At 42.2% G+C, this 20,237-nt stretch overlaps 1 protein-coding gene across 1 annotated transcript in view; it reads right to left on the bottom strand.

Moving 5' to 3' along the window:
• The window catches only part of Delta (uncharacterized), a 47,465-nt gene extending 28,535 nt beyond the window's left edge, over positions 1-18,930 (bottom strand). Inside the window, exons 1-2 of the mRNA XM_072901497.1 lie at positions 16,878-18,930; positions 11,562-11,864 (exon numbers count right to left, since the gene is read on the bottom strand). Of these exons, the coding sequence (XP_072757598.1) occupies positions 11,562-11,864; positions 16,878-16,937 (363 nt within the window). The 5' untranslated portion in view covers positions 16,938-18,930. The remainder of the gene's footprint in view (positions 1-11,561; positions 11,865-16,877) is intronic.
• Positions 18,931-20,237: the final 1,307 nt, after the last annotated feature.

Here is a 20,237-nt window from a genome sequence, read left to right as displayed (position 1 = left end):
TTCTTAATTATAATTCTTTTAAATGTATTTTAAATTAAAATATTCATATCTATTAAGAATTGGAAGATGCAAGATTCTGGGAGGCAAAGTACAATAAAAGGTATAAAAGATTTAGGCATGGAGAACACAAAGTTCAACGTTTTAAGGAAGGAAATGCTTGATAGACATACGTATGAGGATGAGATAAGAGCCTTGGTAAAGTTAAGATGCGGTATTCTAGAAAAAGATAATAAGTATTGGTTAGGTGATGAGTGTAAAGTGTATACATTTTGTAACAGAAAATGGAATAAGATTGAACACGGAAGATTGTATCGGAATGTGTGGTGACGAAGGAATGGTTTAGTAAGATAGGTGAAAAATGTGCTGAAGAAAGAATAACAAGAATTTTCAATGACGAATTAGATGTGAAGAAAGGTGCATTGTTAAAAAGGTTTTGGAAGGAAAAAGAAATTAGAAAGAATAAGGAATTAAAATTTACATAAGGCATTTATGTGAATATTTATTGATATTACTGTTGTGAAAGATAGAGTAGGCATGATGTAATGATGTGATTGAGGAAAGGTATGGAAGAATGTGTGATTTAGACTTTTTGTAATCCAAGTGTCTTCTTGGCTTATTTGCTGATGAATAAATTATATGCATATACAATATTCATATCTATTAAATAAAATATATAGAATACAAGAACTCTTATGATTAATTGTATATTGATTTATTAATTGTAAAGTCAATTTAAATAATATACGATAAGAGTATATCACATCGAAGAGAACAAAAGAGTATAACAGTTACGCACGATAGATGTGTATGTACGTCGCTGTATCTCTGTACCGATTGCTAACTCGATTAATCATTTATAACGCAAGAAAAAAATGATCTGATTATTAAATTATACAATGAAAAAATTTCTTCAATAAAATTCCCCGACTTTACAAATTAAAAAAGAAACTTTGAATTTACTCGAGCAATTACTTTGTGCGAGAAGAGACGTAATGCACTATTGAACACCCTGTATATAACACGCTACTTCTAGCTAAAACGGTATATGTGAACATGAGTACAGATAAAGCAGATGCCCTTGCGGCAAAAGGGTTGAAGGACGCGGGAGTAATTTGTCTCTGTTAAAAAAAGCGCGAGCGGAGAAAAGAGCCGAGGCTCTGGGCGCAGGTCGTAGCGCACCTTTTGCCAAGATACCGAATGTGTTGTGCGAGATGCGGCCGAGAGACCGGTCTCTCTCGGGCCTCGTCGTGCACGGCGAAAAGGACGAACAAAAGGGGTAGATCATAGCGTAGTAGGCGTAGACGGAAGCGAGACGAGAGCTATATAGCGCCTTTTTCTCTCGCGGCAAGGACGCGTTCTTTCCGGAGGCTTAGACACGCAGGATGCGTGTACCTTCCGAAAAGGGAAGAAAAGGACAATCTCCTTCAAAGTAGAGTAACAAATCAGGAATAAAAGAGAGAAAAAGAGGGAGAGAATAAATGGTCGGCAAGACAAATACCACCGTGATCGTCCGCTAATTTATTACGGGGGATCGGAATGAAATCGGCGAGGAATCGCGGTGGAAAAAAGGCGCGGTTCTCCGCGCGGGAACAATGCGCCTTCGCCCGTGTTATACGTGTGCGTTAGTGTGCTTGGGCACCGGTAGCGGCGATTACCGACCATCAGCGTGTATGCGGCGCTGAAAGGAGAGGGGTAGAAATCCGCAGGACGATAAAGACGATCGAGACGATCGAGACAGAGGAGATGAAGGAGGGAAACCGCTCTTGTTCCGGCGAGCCTCTTCCTCGCGCGGTAGACACGAGGAGAACAATCGCGACGAGAGATCCTTCTCGACGACCGGAGAAGGCGGTTTGCGCGGCCGCGGCCGCCGCACCGATGCGATAGAACGAGAGAGGCGGCAGGCGCGGCTGGCGCGATAGAACGAGAGGAGGAGGAGAGAGGAGGAGAGAGGAGAGAGAGGAGAGCGACTCGCTCGCGCGGCAGTCGGTTCCCACGGCTGCGCAGCATACCTCCACCTTCTCTCGGCCTCTCTTTTCCCTTCTTCTCCTCGGGCTGGCCCGTTCCTCTTCTCGGGTCCGCGTGTGCTCCTCTTTCAACTTGTCTCTCTATCTCTCTTGCACGCACATATACGCGAGACGCACACAAATGTATGTATTTGCCATCGTCGTCTCGCTCCTCTCTTCTCCTTCGCTTCCTTTCTCTCTTTCTCCGTCGACTCGCGTTTCTTCACGTACCAACAGGACGTACAGCACCAATCTCGGCGCGCGTGTATATACACGGCGCGTATTAATCATCGTGGAAAACGATCGCGCGGAGGAAGCGGGTAGCAACATGTAAAGACGGCGTGCGGATTGAGTGTCGTCGTCGCTCCTTATCCATGCTTTTCTCCTTCTCTTCTCTCGGTGGGATCGTGAAAATTTCACCATCCTCTCGAGAACTCTATGGGACACGCTTCGGGACGTCGGTACATCTAGGAATGGGAGGACGCGTAAAAATAGACTAGTCACGGACGAATACCCACCGTCGCGGTTGCGACAGTGGCGATGCAGCCGATTTGTAAAACGATCCGAAGGTCGAACGAGAGGATGAGGAATATATATATATATATATATATATATATATATATATATATATATAATACTCGGCAAGTGGACCTGAAATCCGAGTACACAGAGTATTATCTCAAAGAGAGAAAGAGAGAAAAAGAGCTCTGTTCGAGATACAATGGTATTACTCACAAGTTGTGTCGAAATTCTCCGAAATGGGGAAATAACATTTGAAAAATAATATTATCACTCGAAAGTGGAACCGAAGCCTTTGTGAATGGCAGCCGTTCCATTCCTTCCTCATTCGTCGTAATGCGAACAAAAGTCACGCTTTCACGGATCATTCTTAATGCGAAACGATGCGGCCTGCTGTTTTATTAATGCACGTTTCGATCAGGCCGGCTGATTACCATTTTCAACTTTCGACTCTTATTGTAATTATGGTATGAATTGGCAAAAAGAAAATTCTTCTTTCATTAAACACAAATTATTACGCAATTTTATTTCGCAAGAAAAATAACGCTTTTAATTTATGAATTAACCGGGAAGAAACGAGGTTTGCAACGCATGATGAAGTAGGTGATGAATAATAGCCGCTCTATCGTTCGTGTTGAGCGACAGTATATCGCCCAAGGGAGACGAGCAGGCAGTCAGTCAGTCAGTCAGTCAGTCAGTCAGTCAGTCAGTTAGTCAGTCAGCCAGTCAATAAGGTTCATCCGCGTGCGCGTGCATCAGCTGATGCGTACCTGTCCGATGACCACGTGATACGGGGACCCGGAGAAAGAGAGAACGAGCGAGAGGGTGGGGCAGGTCTCACATATGTTACATTTTCACCGCGTTAGCGGAAAAGGGAAGGATTGGGAAGAATTGGAAACAGTCGGATAGTGACGTCCTGGGCAGCCCGGGATCCCGACGATCGAATTCTAGAGCTCTCCGTCGTGTCAACGACGCCACCAATTTTTATCACGCGAAATAATCTATTAATCTGAAATTATTAAACTTTACAAAATGAATAGTCATTTCTCTTGGATAAAAAAAAAAAAAAAAAATTATATTCTTATATATTTCTTTACAGCTGAATTTTATAGATTTTTGTTTCGCATACAAAATCGCAGGTTACAGAAAACGCTGCGTGTCGTATTTCAAGCAGAGAGGCAGGAGGCAACACAAGTAGCCTTGGAACAAAAATTTATTTTCGCCATTATCGCGCAGAATCCTCCTACTTAAAGCTCCTTTATTTTTTTTTTCAGCCGAGAAGACGCGTGACAAAAGAGCAGGAAACAACACTAGCCTGAGCATGGGAGAGGAAATGGGTTGAGAAGCGCGTTTCTTCCGCGTTAAACGGCGCCTTCGGCGACGTTGTAATGACGATCTGAGAAAGAGAGAGAAACGAAAAGAGAAGGAGAGACCGGAAGCGCATCGGGGAAATGACGCACCGTCGTTACCCGAACTCATCGTTCTCGAGGGAATAAATTCGAGCATGAACTCGATCGACGTCTATGGCGAAAGGGAACTTTCCGCATTTTACCACCGTTACAAACCAACAGCGAATTATTTGCTTCGATAGTAAAGGGACTGAAAGAATTTGTTCTTTCTGAGAAAAAAAAAAAAAAAAATTGATTTGATCAAAGTAACCTTTTCTAAATAAAAACACTTGTAAGAATAGATATCAAGAATTTTTTCATTTTAAATATTATTATATGATTTGTTTTTTTTTTTTTTTAATGTAAATCAATACTGTTGGTCATTCGATATACAAAAAATATAAGATCATTAAAAAAAAATAGTTTGAGACATTTTATAACTCATTGTCCGTTTAACACACACGTGACATAAAAATGTGAATATATAAAAAAAAACATGTACATATTAATCTCATGAATAATGAATCAGCTTCGCGGCAAGATTAAAGCGTTTCGCACACAACACCGACAGCAGTTTCGAATCCAAAACACAAAAACTTGGTTCACGTGTAGATAGATCAAGTTCTATAGCTCGCATTATGCGACGATATGCAAAAGAGAAGGAGAGACAAGAAAAAAAAAAAAAAAAAAAGGAGAGAAAAGAAAGGAAAAAGGAAGAGGAGCCGCGCGCGCAAGAATTGGCCGGTAGGGAAAAAGAGGTCGATCGCGTGCGAGAGTCTCTCGAGCAACGAGACTAAAAATACACGTCGGTTTAGTTTCGGGAACGTCGTCGCCGTCGCCGTCGCCGTCGCCGTCCGCTTTCCTCTATATCGCACGTAATTTATGTTAAACATCGGGAAGCCGCGTCGCGTCGCGACGCGTATGCACCCAAAGTTCGTTCATTCGACCTTTCGAAGCCGCTCGTGCGGGCTTCTCGTCTGGGACGCGAATCACGCAGCCTTTTCGGCCGTGGGACCCACGACTCGGGGCCCCACCTTTCTTCCCCCTTCTCCCCTGCTGCCCCCCCCCGATTCCCATCACTTTCGCGGTCCCCTTCGTCCGCCTCTCCTTCTCTCTCTCTCTCACTCTCTCTCTCTTTCTTTCTTTCTTTCTTGGGTCTCGGCCTCACAATCACGTTCCGCGAAAATGCATTTAAGAATGCTTGCGACGCTGTTTTTATCTCTACAATGTTCGATAGTATCATGTTATTTACGAGGGGAGAAGGGAAAGAAAGCAATGAAAGAAAATGATCTATACGTTTTTATATTGTATATTAATCTCCAAACATTCATTTCGACATAAAAATCAACGCTTGTAATGATTTTAGTCCGATCATTATCTCCATTAATCTGTACGATCACGGAATTATTGATTTTCTTTTTTCCGATTATAACGCGATCACCTCGTTTCTGGCATCATCCCTAACATCAACGTCTCCTTCGCGATAATACGCGTGAGATTATCGCGGAAGGAAGTTACGATGAACGAAACTAAAAATAGAATGGCGAATTCCCAGGCGACTTTACGAAAGCTATGAGAAAGAATGGAGATAGGCGTATACGCGCGCGTGTGCGCGATTAGCACGCGGAAAATCGCGCAACTCGCGAGAAAAGAGCGTGCGCAACTCGCGAGTACAGTGGCCGCACTGTCGCGGATCGCGCCGCGTGCTGTTTTAATAAGGCGGCCCGTGTACACGAACGTAAAACCAATTAAGGCGCGCGCATAAGAGACTGTTGCCGACCGGCACGCATGCACGCACGTACGCATATGAAATTGCTGTGTCCGCGAAGGTTACGATTATGTATCGAGAGACCCGGCGCATTATGTATTTGTATAAAGTATCTGTCAAAAAGTATTTTATTAATTGTAAGGTACGAAAAATCTTAAAAATATTATATAGGGTGAAATTTTTCCCGAAATTGCATATCAATTTGCGTCTAAAAATGTCGTGTTTAATAATTTATCGATAGAAGATTCTCGAGAATTATATAGAGCTTCTTAAAAAAAAAAAAATCAAAAGAGAACCTTTCTCTCAATCGCTTGCGCGTAATTTTTCTAAAATTTATATAATACAGAGATTTCTAAAATCTACATATCGTATATGATTAATGAAGTTTTTTTTTTGATTAATTAATCTCGCTTCAATTTTTATGTGCGATATGTAATGTAAAATAATGATTCCATCATAAATTACTTGATTTTGTCGAGTCGAGTCCTTAATTAGATAAGGACATTTAATGAATCTGTATAAAGTATCTGTCAAAAAGTATTTTACTAATTGTAAGGTGCGAAAAATCTTAAAAATATTATATAGGGTGAAATTTTTCCCGAAATTGCATATCAATTTGCGTCTAAAAATGTCGTGTTTAATAATTTATCGATAGAAGATTCTCGAGAATTATATAGAGCTTCTTAAAAAAAAAATCAAAAGAAAACCTTTCTCTCAATCGCTTGCGCGTAATTTTTCTAAAATTTATATAATACAGAGATTTCTAAAATCTACATACCGTATATGATTAATGAGGTTTTTCTTTTCTATTAACTAATCTCGCTTCAATTTTTATGTGCGATATGTAATGTAAAATAATGATTCCATCATAAATTTCTCGATTTTGTCGCGTCGAGTCCTTAATTAGGTAAGGACATTTAATGAATCTGTATAAAGTATCTGTCAATAAGTATTTTACTAATTGTAAGGTGCGAAAAATCTTAAAAATATTATATAGGGTGAAATTTTTCCCGAAATTGCATATCAATTTGCGTCTAAAAATGTCGTGTTTAATAATTTATCGATAGAAGATTCTCGAGAATTATATAGAGCTTCTTAAAAAAAAAATCAAAAGAAAACCTTTCTCTCAATCGCTTGCGCGTAATTTTTCTAAAATTTATATAATACAGAGATTTCTAAAATCTACATACCGTATATGATTAATGAGGTTTTTCTTTTCTATTAACTAATCTCGCTTCAATTTTTATGTGCGATATGTAATGTAAAATAATGATTCCATCATAAATTTCTCGATTTTGTCGCGTCGAGTCCTTAATTAGGTAAGGACATTTAATGAATCTGTATAAAGTATCTGTCAATAAGTATTTTACTAATTGTAAGGTGCGAAAAATCTTAAAAATATTATATAGGGTGAAATTTTTCCCGAAATTGCATATCAATTTGCGTCTAAAAATGTCGTGTTTAATAATTTATCGATAGAAGATTCTCGAGAATTATATAGAGCTTCTTAAAAAAAAAATCAAAAGAGAACCTTTCTCTCAATCGCTTGCGCGTAATTTTTCTAAAATTTATATAATACAGAGATTTCTAAAATCTACATACCGTATATGATTAATGAGGTTTTTCTTTTCTATTAACTAATCTCGCTTCAATTTTTATGTGCGATATGTAATGTAAAATAATGATTCCATCATAAATTACTTGATTTTGTCGAGTCGAGTCCTTAATTAGATAAGGACATTTAATGAACCTGTCCGGACATAGTGAACGAAGAAGGTTGTTAATTCGCGCATCTCTGTCACGACAAGGAAATGATTTACGTGCGCTGCACGCAACTGTTATTTATAGTGTATTTTATCGGTTCTTGCTCGTCTAATGTTCGCGCGTACACACGATCCAAATGAGCGAGTCATTTTACTAATTGCGAACTCGGCCGTGATCAGCCGCGGTAACAACGAGTTAATTCACTTTTTTTGCCGTCGCTCGTTACACATCGTGTCATAAAATCGCACAGAAACGAACGTTATAAGTAACAAGCCGTTTTTACAACGATATTTATCGCGATATGCTTCGATAAAAAAGCATCGAGAAACTAGTTAATTAGTAATCAAAAAAAATATCCACACGTATGTATGTGTTGGCGTGTATTGTAATTAAATCGTACGTTAACAGCTGTGGGAATAAAATTTTATAATATCACTGCTTCTCCCCTTACGCACGCATTCCTTTTAATGCGAAACCGATTGTGCGAGACTTAAAATGTAGTCGAAGCCGCTCGCGCGCTTTTCTCTAGAAGCTACGAAAATAAATCGAGTACTCTAAATAGCGATTGCGGGGCTTACGTCGCTTTCCAACTATTTCGCGCCGACGATTTCCGGAACGAGTCTGTCCGCCAGAAATCGGTCAGGAAACCATCCAAAAAGCTCTCCCGCGAAACTACGACCCTGTGTCGGATCGTCTTCCGAGAATTCGAGACGAGTATTTCGTCGACTACCGACTTGAGTTTGACGCCGTTACACATCAAAAGCTACCGGGGCCATCGGCAACCGCTCTCGGGATAATTTCGACATTGGTGCGCGATAATCCTATCAGCCGCGGAGCTGCGGGTTTACAAACCACCAGCGGTAAATGTCGAAGAACGCACGTGCCCGTATATCATCCGGGCGCAGGCGAGAAAGAGAGAGAACCTTATTTTGCCTTCACATAGGTCAAAAGTCTCGTCTGCTAAATACACTTGTCATATCTAGTGTATCGAAGAAATGTAAGCGTAAAAAAATTAATGCTACAAAAATTAATATTTGTGAATAAAATATTATTTAAAGAGTAAATGCAAAGAGAGAGGAAAAAAGGATAGAGAACGAGAAGAGACGATCGCTCGTTAGAGGCGCGAGGGGTGCCATATGGGTTAGTAAATTTAACTTTGCAAGCGAGAGAGCCGCAAGGAGAACGAAAGGGAGAAAGAGAGAGAGAGAGAGAGAGAGAGAGAGAGAGAGAGAGAGAGAGAGGCAGAAGGAGAGTACGTGGGAAGTGTGTAGAGGCGCAAAAGAGGCCCCGGCCATCTGCTGCCGGCGGCGGCAGCTCTACAAGAACGGTCTCATAGTCAGAAAATGCGCGAGCACCGACACGAGAGGATTGACGTGCGCCCAAGGATGGATGCTGCACGTTGGCGCGTCGCTTGTTAGTTTTAGCACAATGGCCCGATCTCATTGAGTCATCCGGGAAAAAAAAAAAAAAAAAAAATCTCCTTTCTCCGCCTGTTTGACCTTTTCGGACTTTCTACGCACCTTCTCACGTATTATTTAGTCTATACGTTCGTCCTCCATATGTGATCATTAAATCAATCAAAGACGTATATAACTCACTGATAAACAAGTGTACAATTAGATTCATGAATAGTGTAAAGCGTGTTTTTATTATAGCCTTGAAAATGTTTATATCGCGTTTCAAGATTGAACATCTTTCTTATCGACGTAGCATACGTCGATCGCGGCCAAGAACTTTGATACATAAAACATATAAAATGGAATAATTTTGAAAGAAAAAAATTTACTTAGAAATATGTCAATGTATTTATATCATTTGAATAAATTATATTTATCCGTTATATTGAAAAGTGAATAATTTCTCGATTTCTATTATCATTAAACTCAACTTTTATCATCGCATTTAACATGAAGCATGAATTTCTCGACGCCTGTGAGAGTCACAGAGCATCGCCAAGCAACAGCAAGCAGCATCAGCAACAGCAGGAGGGAAAGACAAGTGTTGCTCTCCCTTGTTCTTTTTTTTTCTAGCCCTCTCTTTTTCATCATTGCACCGGCGGCTGCGTGTGCACGCACGCGCGTGCAAGCTATGCCAAATGCAACCCTTGTACATTCTCTCTCTCTCTCTCTCTCTCTCTCTCTCTTTCGTTTCTTTAACACAATCCAACCTGTCTGTAAGCGTTGGCAGCCAGCAGCGCGCGAAAGTAGGAAGGGAAAAAGCAGATGCGAGAAGAGTGCGTCGATCCCGCGCACGTTGCGCGCACGCGAGAAGAAAAAAAAAAGAAAGGAACACGTAGAGACGATAGAAAGTAACTAAGGTCTGCCCTTTTCGTTAATTGCGCGTGTCGAGCGAGACGGGAAATCAAAGTCGTGCGAGCGTGCGTTGCGCCGCCGCCGACCTGTTGCAAATGCGACCGGCGACGCGTGCAACGTCTTCCTCGCCACTTCCCGCACGCATCGCACGTGCATCGAAAACTAGGGTGACCGGCCGATACACATCTCGCCAACATATTTTCAACCCGCCGCGCGATGCTTGGTAATTCACTGTCCCGCGTGATGGTGATGAAAATTTCTATCGCTTTTTACGATATTTACCTACAAGTTACGTGTACGGCGTGGTTAATCAGGGAAGAAGTTCAGGGGATTATCGCGATAATCGTCCCGATATTTTCGCGATAAACACTCTTAGGAGCTTTATGAACCGAACAGATCCTCTCCTTCGATCTTGCACACGCGAGAAACCTTGCCAGTCACTTCCGCGCTAATTAATCGGCCGATTATATGCCGAACCGAGAGCGAGATTATTTCTCGAGCGCGAGATAATATCGCTGTATATGTATGTGTGTGTATATGTATATATATATATATATATACGTATAAAGGGTCCGTGCGACTTCGTTTTCGCGCACGTAATTTCTTCGCGCGATTCTCGCGCGCACGCTAATTCCGCGCGTGTCCCTTATCTCCGTTCCGGCGTTTGCTGGAACGAGACCGAGTCGGGTAAATACGTTCGCCCGATTAGCATCCGTGACCAGCTGCGGTCAAACAAACGGAAAGCATTGTTCTTTTCCGAGAGTTTTTTCTCTTTTCTCTTTTCTTCTACCTCTGTCTTATTTTCGTTAATTAGGATTAGAAACGAGCGCATCTATGCGTCGACTAAAATAATGTTTTTTTTTTTTTTTTTTTTTTTTTTTTTTTTTAATTAAATTGTTTTTAAAATGAAAAATCCACGTCACCAAATCGACTCGAGGAAACGTACAATTTTTATTGCTCATCCTTTAATATAACGTGTCGCAAATGTTGATGGAGAAAAATATCGACAGAGATTGCGTGTTTCTTTCACTTCTTATAATTTATACTACGCGAATTTATATGGAACATGTGTGTTATCTATTACCACACGATCGTCGACATTTCTTACTTCCCACATTGAAAACGTTTATGCTAATCCGAGACTCCGGTAAAAAATCTCCAACGCGCGTATGCCTATCGCAAGACGTTGTTCGCGAGCGTCTTGTGAAAGTTTATAAATCATCGTGTATAATTCGACAATGATATATCCCTTAGGATATCTCGAGTCTACGTGTACGGAAGAGTGCACGATGTATCATGTTATTATTTCAAGAATACAAGGTGTCTTGCCATTATTACAAATCAACTGTAGAAAGTTTGACAAACTTTCTCTTGATAAAAATTTGCTGGGAAACTAAATTATCTTTCCAAATTTTCATCCTGGAATACTTGTATGGTTTCGAAAGACATTATTTTTCTCCTTACATAGATTCGTTCATCATTTCATTTTCAAAGATATTTTTTTGGAAATAGTTATGCAATTAATTTTAAATAAACAAGAAAAGATTATAATATAAAAAATGATAACAGTTTCAAACTCTCTATATTTTTCTCACCCCCGTTAGAATGTGGTTCCAGATTAAAAATATTTTAGAAAATATTTGATTAAATTTTTATGGATGTATCAAAAAAATTAGGATCAAATTGGAAGCCTTGTTCATTTAAATATCTTAATTAATTCAACGATGATGAATATGCGTCTTATTTCTTAATTGAAATTGAAAAAAAAAATATTGATGACGTAAAATATGACAGAGGGACGACTTACCGGCCACGTGAACTCGAACGGGAACCTGATGGGGTTGGTGAAACTCGGCAGGGCAGCACTGGAACTGAGGTTAACCACGTTCTCGCCGAGAACGGGCGTCACGACGTCACCGTACGTGCACGGCGACGTCGTGTCGATCTTCACCTGGTACTGCTTCAGGCAGACCCGGAACCTCGTCTTGCATACCCCCGAGCATTCGCCCGTCCTGGACGCGCTGCCCGAACAGCACTTACCCAGGCTGTCCTTGCCGTACTCGTTCACAAAGGACTTTAGCCTCAACTCGAACATCCCCGAGGCGCTCACCTGTGAAACACACGCGCATTTTAATTCCTTCGAGCGAGCGCACGCATCGTTTTCCGAGAAATGGTGCGCGGTATGAATTATGAAAAAAATGCTTAAAATGTTAAAAATATTAATATTCAAATTCAAAAAATTAGAAACACGAGGCACTCAAAATTGAAAGAAATCGTCAACTTTAAAGAACATGCGTTCCAATTCATTCAGTCGGTAAAATCTGCAACAATTGTGCATTGAAAATTGATCAAATTACTGAAATACAATAACGATCGAAATAATAATAGAAACTTTTTCTCTCTCTTTCTTTTAAAAAACTTTGGCTCTTAATTATGACCATGATAAAAAGTCCTTTTCGAGGGGCGTCGAATATATTGCAGGGCATCGCGAGAGTATCTTTAATAGCTCCGCGTGGGATCGTAATGCGATCTTAATAATGTCGGTCTGGTCGACAGTTGGCGGCGAATCATCATGAGACATATGAACAAGACTCTCGCTATCAAACGAAGTCTCTCTCTCTCTCTCTCTCTCTCTCTCTCTCTCTATCTCTCTTTTTTCCATCTACGAGACAGGGGGGTCATCGTCGTCTCGTGCCCCACGACGTGAAACGCCGCAGGAGCACGTGTGCGCGCGTGTTTTTGCGGACGTGTCACGCACGTCTCCCAGGAGGAGAGAAGCGAGTCGATCCGACAAAAAGCCCGCGCGCGTCCCTTTCTCTTTGCACAAGGAACATACAGCATCCCGTGACGTTACCGCTCGCGCTTCGCCATTATAATCGAATTACGAAAATACGCCGCGATTTACCGCAGATTCGACGATTTAGGTTTTTGTCTGCGTCGATGTTGATGTTACGCTCAGTTTAGTTGATCTTTTCTCTCTTTCTTTAGAAGCGGAAATAGTGGTCAGTAGCTCAGCAAACGTTCAAGATAACAAATTGTAGAATAATTTTTTTCTTTAGTGCCTTTATACGATATATTAAAAATAAAGAAAATTATATTCACAGTTAATCAAATCAGCGAGTAACGTTGATAGCGACAAATACCTTCTAAAAATATACTTGTAAAATTTCACGTATCAATACCTTTTTTTTTCTTCTTGTCATTTGATTAACTGTGGAAATGCTTTTACCAAAACGACGGGAATATTCTTTTTTGAAATATATGTGAATGCATCAACGCTCTAGTTGGCTCGCGAAAGCGCTACTTCATGAAATTACTGAGTGAAAAACCAGCTCGCAAAATAAAAAAGGGCGCGTCAATCAACGCGTTTTTCGCGACGGTGTAAAATCGTGGTCGACGATTAACTAGTGCAATTATCGAGTTTGTATTGAAAGTAATTTTACAACGTTGATATTATTTGATTAAAAGGAAAAGTTTGCTAAACAAAATATCGTGTAAAATAAAGAGGCATTTTTCTTATTTGAAAAGAAAAGAAAAAAAAAAAAAAAAAAAAAAAAAAGGAGAGAAAGCACACAAGTTAGTTGAGGTTCAACGATTTCTTCGAACTATCGATACATTTGCCCTCCGGACATCGTTTTTATACAGTGTAAACAGTGCCGACGTCCAATATGTGTCTCTCATTTTTCCTGTCGTTCCTCGTCGTCGCGACGCCGAGAGTGCTCGACCACCGTGAACCACGATCATCCCCCTGTGTATACATAGTAGAGACGAAAGCGCGCGCACACTAATGCACTTCTGAAACGGAACTTCCCACGAGATATTGTATAGCCGAGAGCGAACGCGCGGCGAGGTTCTTTAAGCGAGATCCCAACTAGCTCGGCATTGGCTTTATTTCCTTTTATCCAACTTCTCGTCTCGCGATCATGTATCTCGCGCATCAATTGCCACTGATAAATTCGCGGTCTGCCAATGGAAATGCGAGAGTATTCTCGTGTACATGGAGCCACATATTTCAATCAGCTGACATTACTACTACACAGATAGCGCACGATTTTTACATTGTCATTAAAAATTGAATACAATCTTTTTACATACTTGATTGTAGTCGTAAAAAAAAAAAAAAAAAAATGAGTCAAATTTCCATGTCACACACAAGCTGTAAATTTGGAAAATATACTCTACGCGACCTTGCATGATATAAATAAATGTTCGTTTGCGAATAAAGGCTGCACCGCGGGACAACTCAATCGACGTGGCAATCGGCTATTTTTAAAATGAAAGAACGAATAATGGGCTGCGTTTATTTTTCATATTGCTTTTCGTTATATCTACATTTATAATAATAATATTAATATACGATGTATTAATACGTACATACTTTTTGTTTGACGTTAAATACGGTCGTCTGGTTTCTATTTACTTAAACACGCGAATACTCTTTGATAAGAATAACCGGTCTCTTCGAACGGCTCTCTCAATCACTATATCGCGCGTTGCATTTCAAGCGGGATTTACAGTCGATGCACTTGGTCGCGGCGAATCTCCGTCCCGTTAGTCCGCATCTCGCGAAAGTAAACGATTAAACGAGCGTGCGACAGAGAGTTGCGTATACGCACCGACGACGACGACGCACGTACACCTCGGGGCTGCCCTCTCACGATGAGGAGTCTCATTTTTGGCGCGCTGGAAGGTTATTCTGGGAAATGAGAATGGCCGTAGAGTATTTCGCCGCGCGTATTTACGGACACAACACACTATATGCGGCGGTATATCGAGACAGACGTTTCGTCACACACACACACACACAAACACACATAAAATAAATTTTCGACACTCGGCTCACCCTTCAAACGCCTTTGAAAAAAAGGCATCGTCAACTACATCGTCGGTGACTATCGGCACACCTATCGCTTCAAAGTGAAATTCTACAAAGGATTTTGCCGACCACTAACTGAGCTACTGTTGAGCTACTGCTGATCTATGACGAAGAATTGAGAATATCAAGGATAAGCAGCAAAAGGTGAGAGCGGTTTGAAATCATTATTACCATTGAGAGGAGAGAAAAACGAGCTAGAGAAAAGCGGTTCAGACTTTTAAAAAAAATATTTCTCCAGATTTAGAGTACGTCGCCGAATTCGTTAGGGACGGCCCTACTGTCCTGGATGGCAGGAGAAACAACAATTTTACATTCGGAGAGAGAAAAAAAACCTCCAAAGGGAAGAGAATATCTTGAACAGTACACGTTAAAGTTTTAAATAAAATTAACAAAACAGTATCAAAAAATTGCGGAATAAAAAAATAATTAAAAATATATATTGTGCTAGACACAATACTGTGGATACTATTAATCATCTATATATATTAAAGGCTATATATTAATCTTTATAATTTAATTTTAATTAAATTCAAAAAATTAAATTTAGACAAGATTTTGCGTGCTTCGGCGAATAGCGGTCTCGGCATCGCTGAAAGATAAGGCAGAGTCGTGCACGACGAACGCGGGAAGGATCCGCAGCAGACGGAGAGAAAGACGAGGAACGAACGTGGGGAGAGACGAGAGGGGAGAATCGGGGGAGACATCTCTCCCAGGAAGAATTCCCTCGGAATCCGTGCGGAGAGGAAACCGAGAGAAGAAACGGGCCGTATAATACGCGAAAAATGCACTACCTCCTCGTCGCATTCAGTCGTTTGTAAGAAACGTGCTTTCAAGAAACTTGAATTGTCAGAGTTTACAAAAAGAAAAAAAAAAAAAAAAAAAAAAAGAGAGAGAGAATGATTCTTCTCGATATTGTGATTGTCGCGGATCAAAAAGTTGAAAAAGATTTCATTTTTATATAAAAATAACACGAGACTCAAAGAGTATTTCTCAAGATACCTACTTCAATGACTGATTCATCTGTCGGATTAATGTTTGGAATCTAGCAGAATACATTCTTCACAGCGTATAGTAACAAGCTGTCATTCACCGTTATCGCCATCATTGATGAAGCGATCGATAATATATATATATATATATATATATTTATACGTACATCGAAATTTTTCTGTCACACTTTCAAAATCTAAATTTTCAATCCAACATCTACTTTACTTTAATACTCAAATCACATTTCTTTGAAATTACTAAATATAATTTTAATATAGTTTTGTCATCTTTTAAGCTTGTCTGAACTGTTCGTTTACTACTGCTTATTTAAGAAAAAAAATTCAATTCCTAAACCTAATAAAATAATCTAGAATCTATACAGAGAAAATTAACGTTGAAAATAACAAAACATTTCGATCTACAAAGTTAGATATCAAAAGAATGAAAAAAGATTCATCGCGAGAGCTGCTCTCTTTGTAACTTTTAGCGTTGAAATACGAAAGATGCGAATACTAGAGTTGCGGACGGTTAGTTTATTAATCGCATAGAGAGGCAAACGTAAAACACGCTCGGTTGCTTTTAACACGGATAGATCCGAGTTTCTCGAATGTGTTACTAGTTATGAAATCGCGAGTCAATTACGTCAATGTTATTCCAATCTTTCGCATCCGCGGCGCCTTCCTTCCCTTTTCGCACGTACAACAATAGTGAACTATATATATACGAACTAAATGCGATATATATATATATTATATATGGACGTTTATTCCGAGTATCCAACATTATATCGAGTCACACTCATTCATCGAATCGCGATGTCCAAGGTCGAAGACACCGGAATACAAGTTGATAAACCTCTCGCGTTAATAATTACGATGACAACAGGCGACGAGTACTACGCGTAGTTTACAAGATAGACTCTTCATTCGCATATATATTGTATACGTCGATACTATAATATTTTGAGGGAACGCGCGTGCTTGTCATTTCCACGAATCCGAAATCATATGATCGCCTCGCGTTTTACACCCTCGATATCATCTGGTCGATTACATTAGGACTTTCGTTACCTTCAATAATTGTAATCCCCAATATAAGGGGGGATAATGATCCTCGATAAAAATCCTAGCTTCCGAACTACGGCTCTCGACTGATGTTTACGTATCAAATTCCTCGTTTGAAAGAGAGACACAAATAAATATTCCCAGGAGGGGAAGAGAGAGAGAGAGAGAGAGAATATTTCCAAGATAGACTTACCGCTCGGGGCGTCGGCAGGAGAACGACGGCGGCCGTCCACACGAGCATCGTGGTCCACATGTTGACGCGTCGCTTATCCCTCGGTGTTTTACGCACCGCCCGGCGCTTCTTCCACGGCGATGGGCGGCGGGGAGAGGCGCGCGGATGTGAGCGGCAGCAGGCGGCTGCTGCTCGTCGTCGTCGTCGGCGTTACCTGCTCGCCGCGGCGCCGCCGGGCCGCTGCTGCATAGCCGGTATCGTGCCCGGTACTCTCGACGATCGTCCTCGACGACGCTTCCCTGTACGCGGGCCGTCGCCGTCGCCGTCGTTGCGGTACGGTAGCGCGTACTTGCGTCGCGAATGAGGGGTATATCCACCACTTTGCACTCGCGCGCGAGCCGCTGATTTTTTTTTTTTTTTTTTTTTTTTTTTTTACGTCGGACGCGATATATCTCACTTCTTTTTTTATTTTTTTTTACACACTTTGCCGTTGACACACTTTATTCCAGTATATCCGTGGGACGACGTTAGACTCGCCGTACGTAGATGGTTATAAAGTATCGCGAAGGATTCTTTCTTTCTCTTATTTTCTCTTTTGTTCCACCGATGATCGTGTCGTGTGATTCCTCTTCTCCTCTTTTTTTTTTAATTTTTTTTTTTTTTTATTTTTCCTTTACGAGTCACGAACGCGACCAACTCGTCGCGGTCATACTTCTCGAAATAAAATAAAAAAGAAAAAAAATGCCGACGAGCGAAACGGACACCGGAACGGATAAATCAAACTACGACGCTCCCGTCCTCGCCAACCGTCGCAACAACGACGAGTCACACACTGAATCGGCCGTGGTCGCGCCGCGAGGAATACTCCCTCGGCGATCGGCAGCGCTACGCTCGGAGAAGGGCAACGTTGGAGGAGAGGGGAAAGCGATGGTGGGGGAACACTCGACGCGGCGGTGGAGGTGGAGCCAAGGATGTCCGCACACAGATCGCGTGACGGAGTCTCGAGGATGAACGAGAGTCAATGCGCCCGTGTCTCGCGCGGCCCCTCTCCGTCGAGGAAGGGGATGAACGGATCGGCAGGGGTGGATTGGGACGCAGGGAGAGCGCGCACAGAGAACACCGCGAGCGAAGTTACCGGCTTCGCGGCCGGACTCGTACTGACTGACAGCCGCGCGTCGACGAGACGCGTCCACTGGCTCTTTGACAGATCGACGTAGTTGAAAATTTCCCAAAGAGACGCGTCCTCCCTGTCTTCTGTCCTTCGTCTCTTTAGTCGCTTCTTATCTTCTCCGTCAATCGCTTATAAAGTATATCGCACGTTTTCCTCCTCTTGATTATCTCTAGAATCACCAGTGTACATACACGCCACTAATCGGTTGCACTAGCGCCACACCACGGCATCCGCGACAACCACTGGTACCGTCGAACACTGTATACCGGCGCAGGTAACAACGACAGATGGCGAACCCCGGAGTCCCCTTCGCTTCCACACGAGATCAACCGATATGTATATGTATATATGTATGTGTGTGTGTGTGTGTGTGTGTGTGTGTGTATATACATATATACGCGAAATTTCTGTCTTCTCTACACTCGTAAAAATGATCTCCCTCGCTCTGAGCGACGGATACCCGCTACTACTCCCTACTTCCGCGCCTTGTGCGTGTGTGCGTGCGTGGGGTTGAGCGACGAGTGATCGCGCGCGCGCGTGCCCGTCACAAAGTGCAACCCTCGACTGGAGGTAGCGAGACTGGGAGCACCCCTACTTATAATTGTGGTCCCGCCGGCTCCCCCCTTGCCGGGCCGGGCAAGCGGAAGAGGGGTTGTGCTCGACCGAATCAGAGGGGTGGTGGATGGCGGCTGCGCCGGTGGCGCGACGCGTGGGCCTGCGGGACGCGAGGGGCACCGTACGGGCAGGAGGGAGCGCGGCAGCGGGCCGGAGAAGGGAGCGGGGAAGAAAAGGGGGGCTGCCGCGAAGAGGCAGCTGCAGGCCGGCTGCACGCGCCCACCTCCACCACCGCGTGCGTAGTCCCTGCGTACGACACCCTAGCCACTCGTGCGGACTTCTTGCCTGCCTGCCTGCTCGCTTTGCCTGCTCGCTCGCGGACACCTCGGGGCGCCTGCCCCCTGCCTGCACCCCCCTTCCCGCGCGAAAACGTTGTCCACGGTGGCACAGCTCGCACGATTCTTTCTCCCCCCCCTGCTCCTACCCCCGCGCTCCCCTTTCCCCTCTTTCCTTCCTTCTTGGCCCCCCTTCGCCGCGAGCGTCACGATAATTCGTACCCCATCTACGGATCCGACGGCACGCGCCATGTGCCACCACCTCGCGTGTGACGTCATGCCCTTCTTTTTAAGCGTATTACGTTTCTTACGCTCGCGACGAGTCGTACGGGCGTATTGCGTAGCGTGTGGCTGACGTACCCGATCTGCGGAAGATCGTTTGCGATATCGAGGGGGCGACCGCGCGAAAGATTACTTTGAATATCAAAATAATGCTTTTTGACAGACGGATGAATGTAAATGAAAAAAAAAAAAAAAAAAAATAGAAAAAAAAGATCTCGCGTTTCTCAACCGTGATATTTTTTTCAAGAGTACCTGGGAGATCGTTTGGGTATATGTAGATATAAAATTCTACCAGAATCTGACGGAGATAAAAAAGTAATTTAATGAATAAGATATGTAAATGATTATTGAGAAATTTCAATGAGAGATGAAGATACTTCGAAAGAATCGAGGAATCGAGTTGCCGATATAATTAAACCGCGCGTTTTACTCCGATGCACCTGCAACCACCGTAATATGTGTCTCACAGAAATATTTAAACTTAATTTGTCGGCCTGCAATTCCGCGCACATGTCAGAAGGCATTTTGCCAGCCGCTAGTAGCCGTACGATCGAATTCGATAAATCAGTTAATGAAACGCGCGGAGAAGTTACGCAAGGGATATTCTGTCCGGAGCTGACTAGTCTCGTGTGAGATTGCGATTATTGATGCGATATTTATGTATCTGACAGATTTATCGATTGTAGCTGTCAATGATGTGCAAGTATTTGAAAATTCAGCATATAATATATTAATATTAAATTTCGTTCAAGTTGAATGATTGTAAGATTGATGTATCGTGATTGGAAATCGGGCACAAACCATATCTTTTTTTACAGACAAGTTCGATAACTCTGTGGTACGTGCTGCACGAAATAACCGAGTTTCGAAGGAGATTTGCGTGGAAGCCCCCTAATCTGGATATTTGCCAACTGCCCTAATTCAGGGGTTCAGCTTCCTAATACCGTATAACATTCGGGCACACGCCGAGGCAGCGATTGCGCGTCATCTGCGCTTCCTTTTCATTCTTCGATTTCTCAATATTCGTATAAAAAAAAA

Source organism: Anoplolepis gracilipes, chromosome 11, assembly GCF_047496725.1.
Source record: "Anoplolepis gracilipes chromosome 11, ASM4749672v1, whole genome shotgun sequence".
Taxonomy (NCBI): Eukaryota; Metazoa; Arthropoda; class Insecta; order Hymenoptera; family Formicidae; genus Anoplolepis; species Anoplolepis gracilipes.
This window is presented reverse-complemented; position numbering and strand designations above follow the sequence as displayed.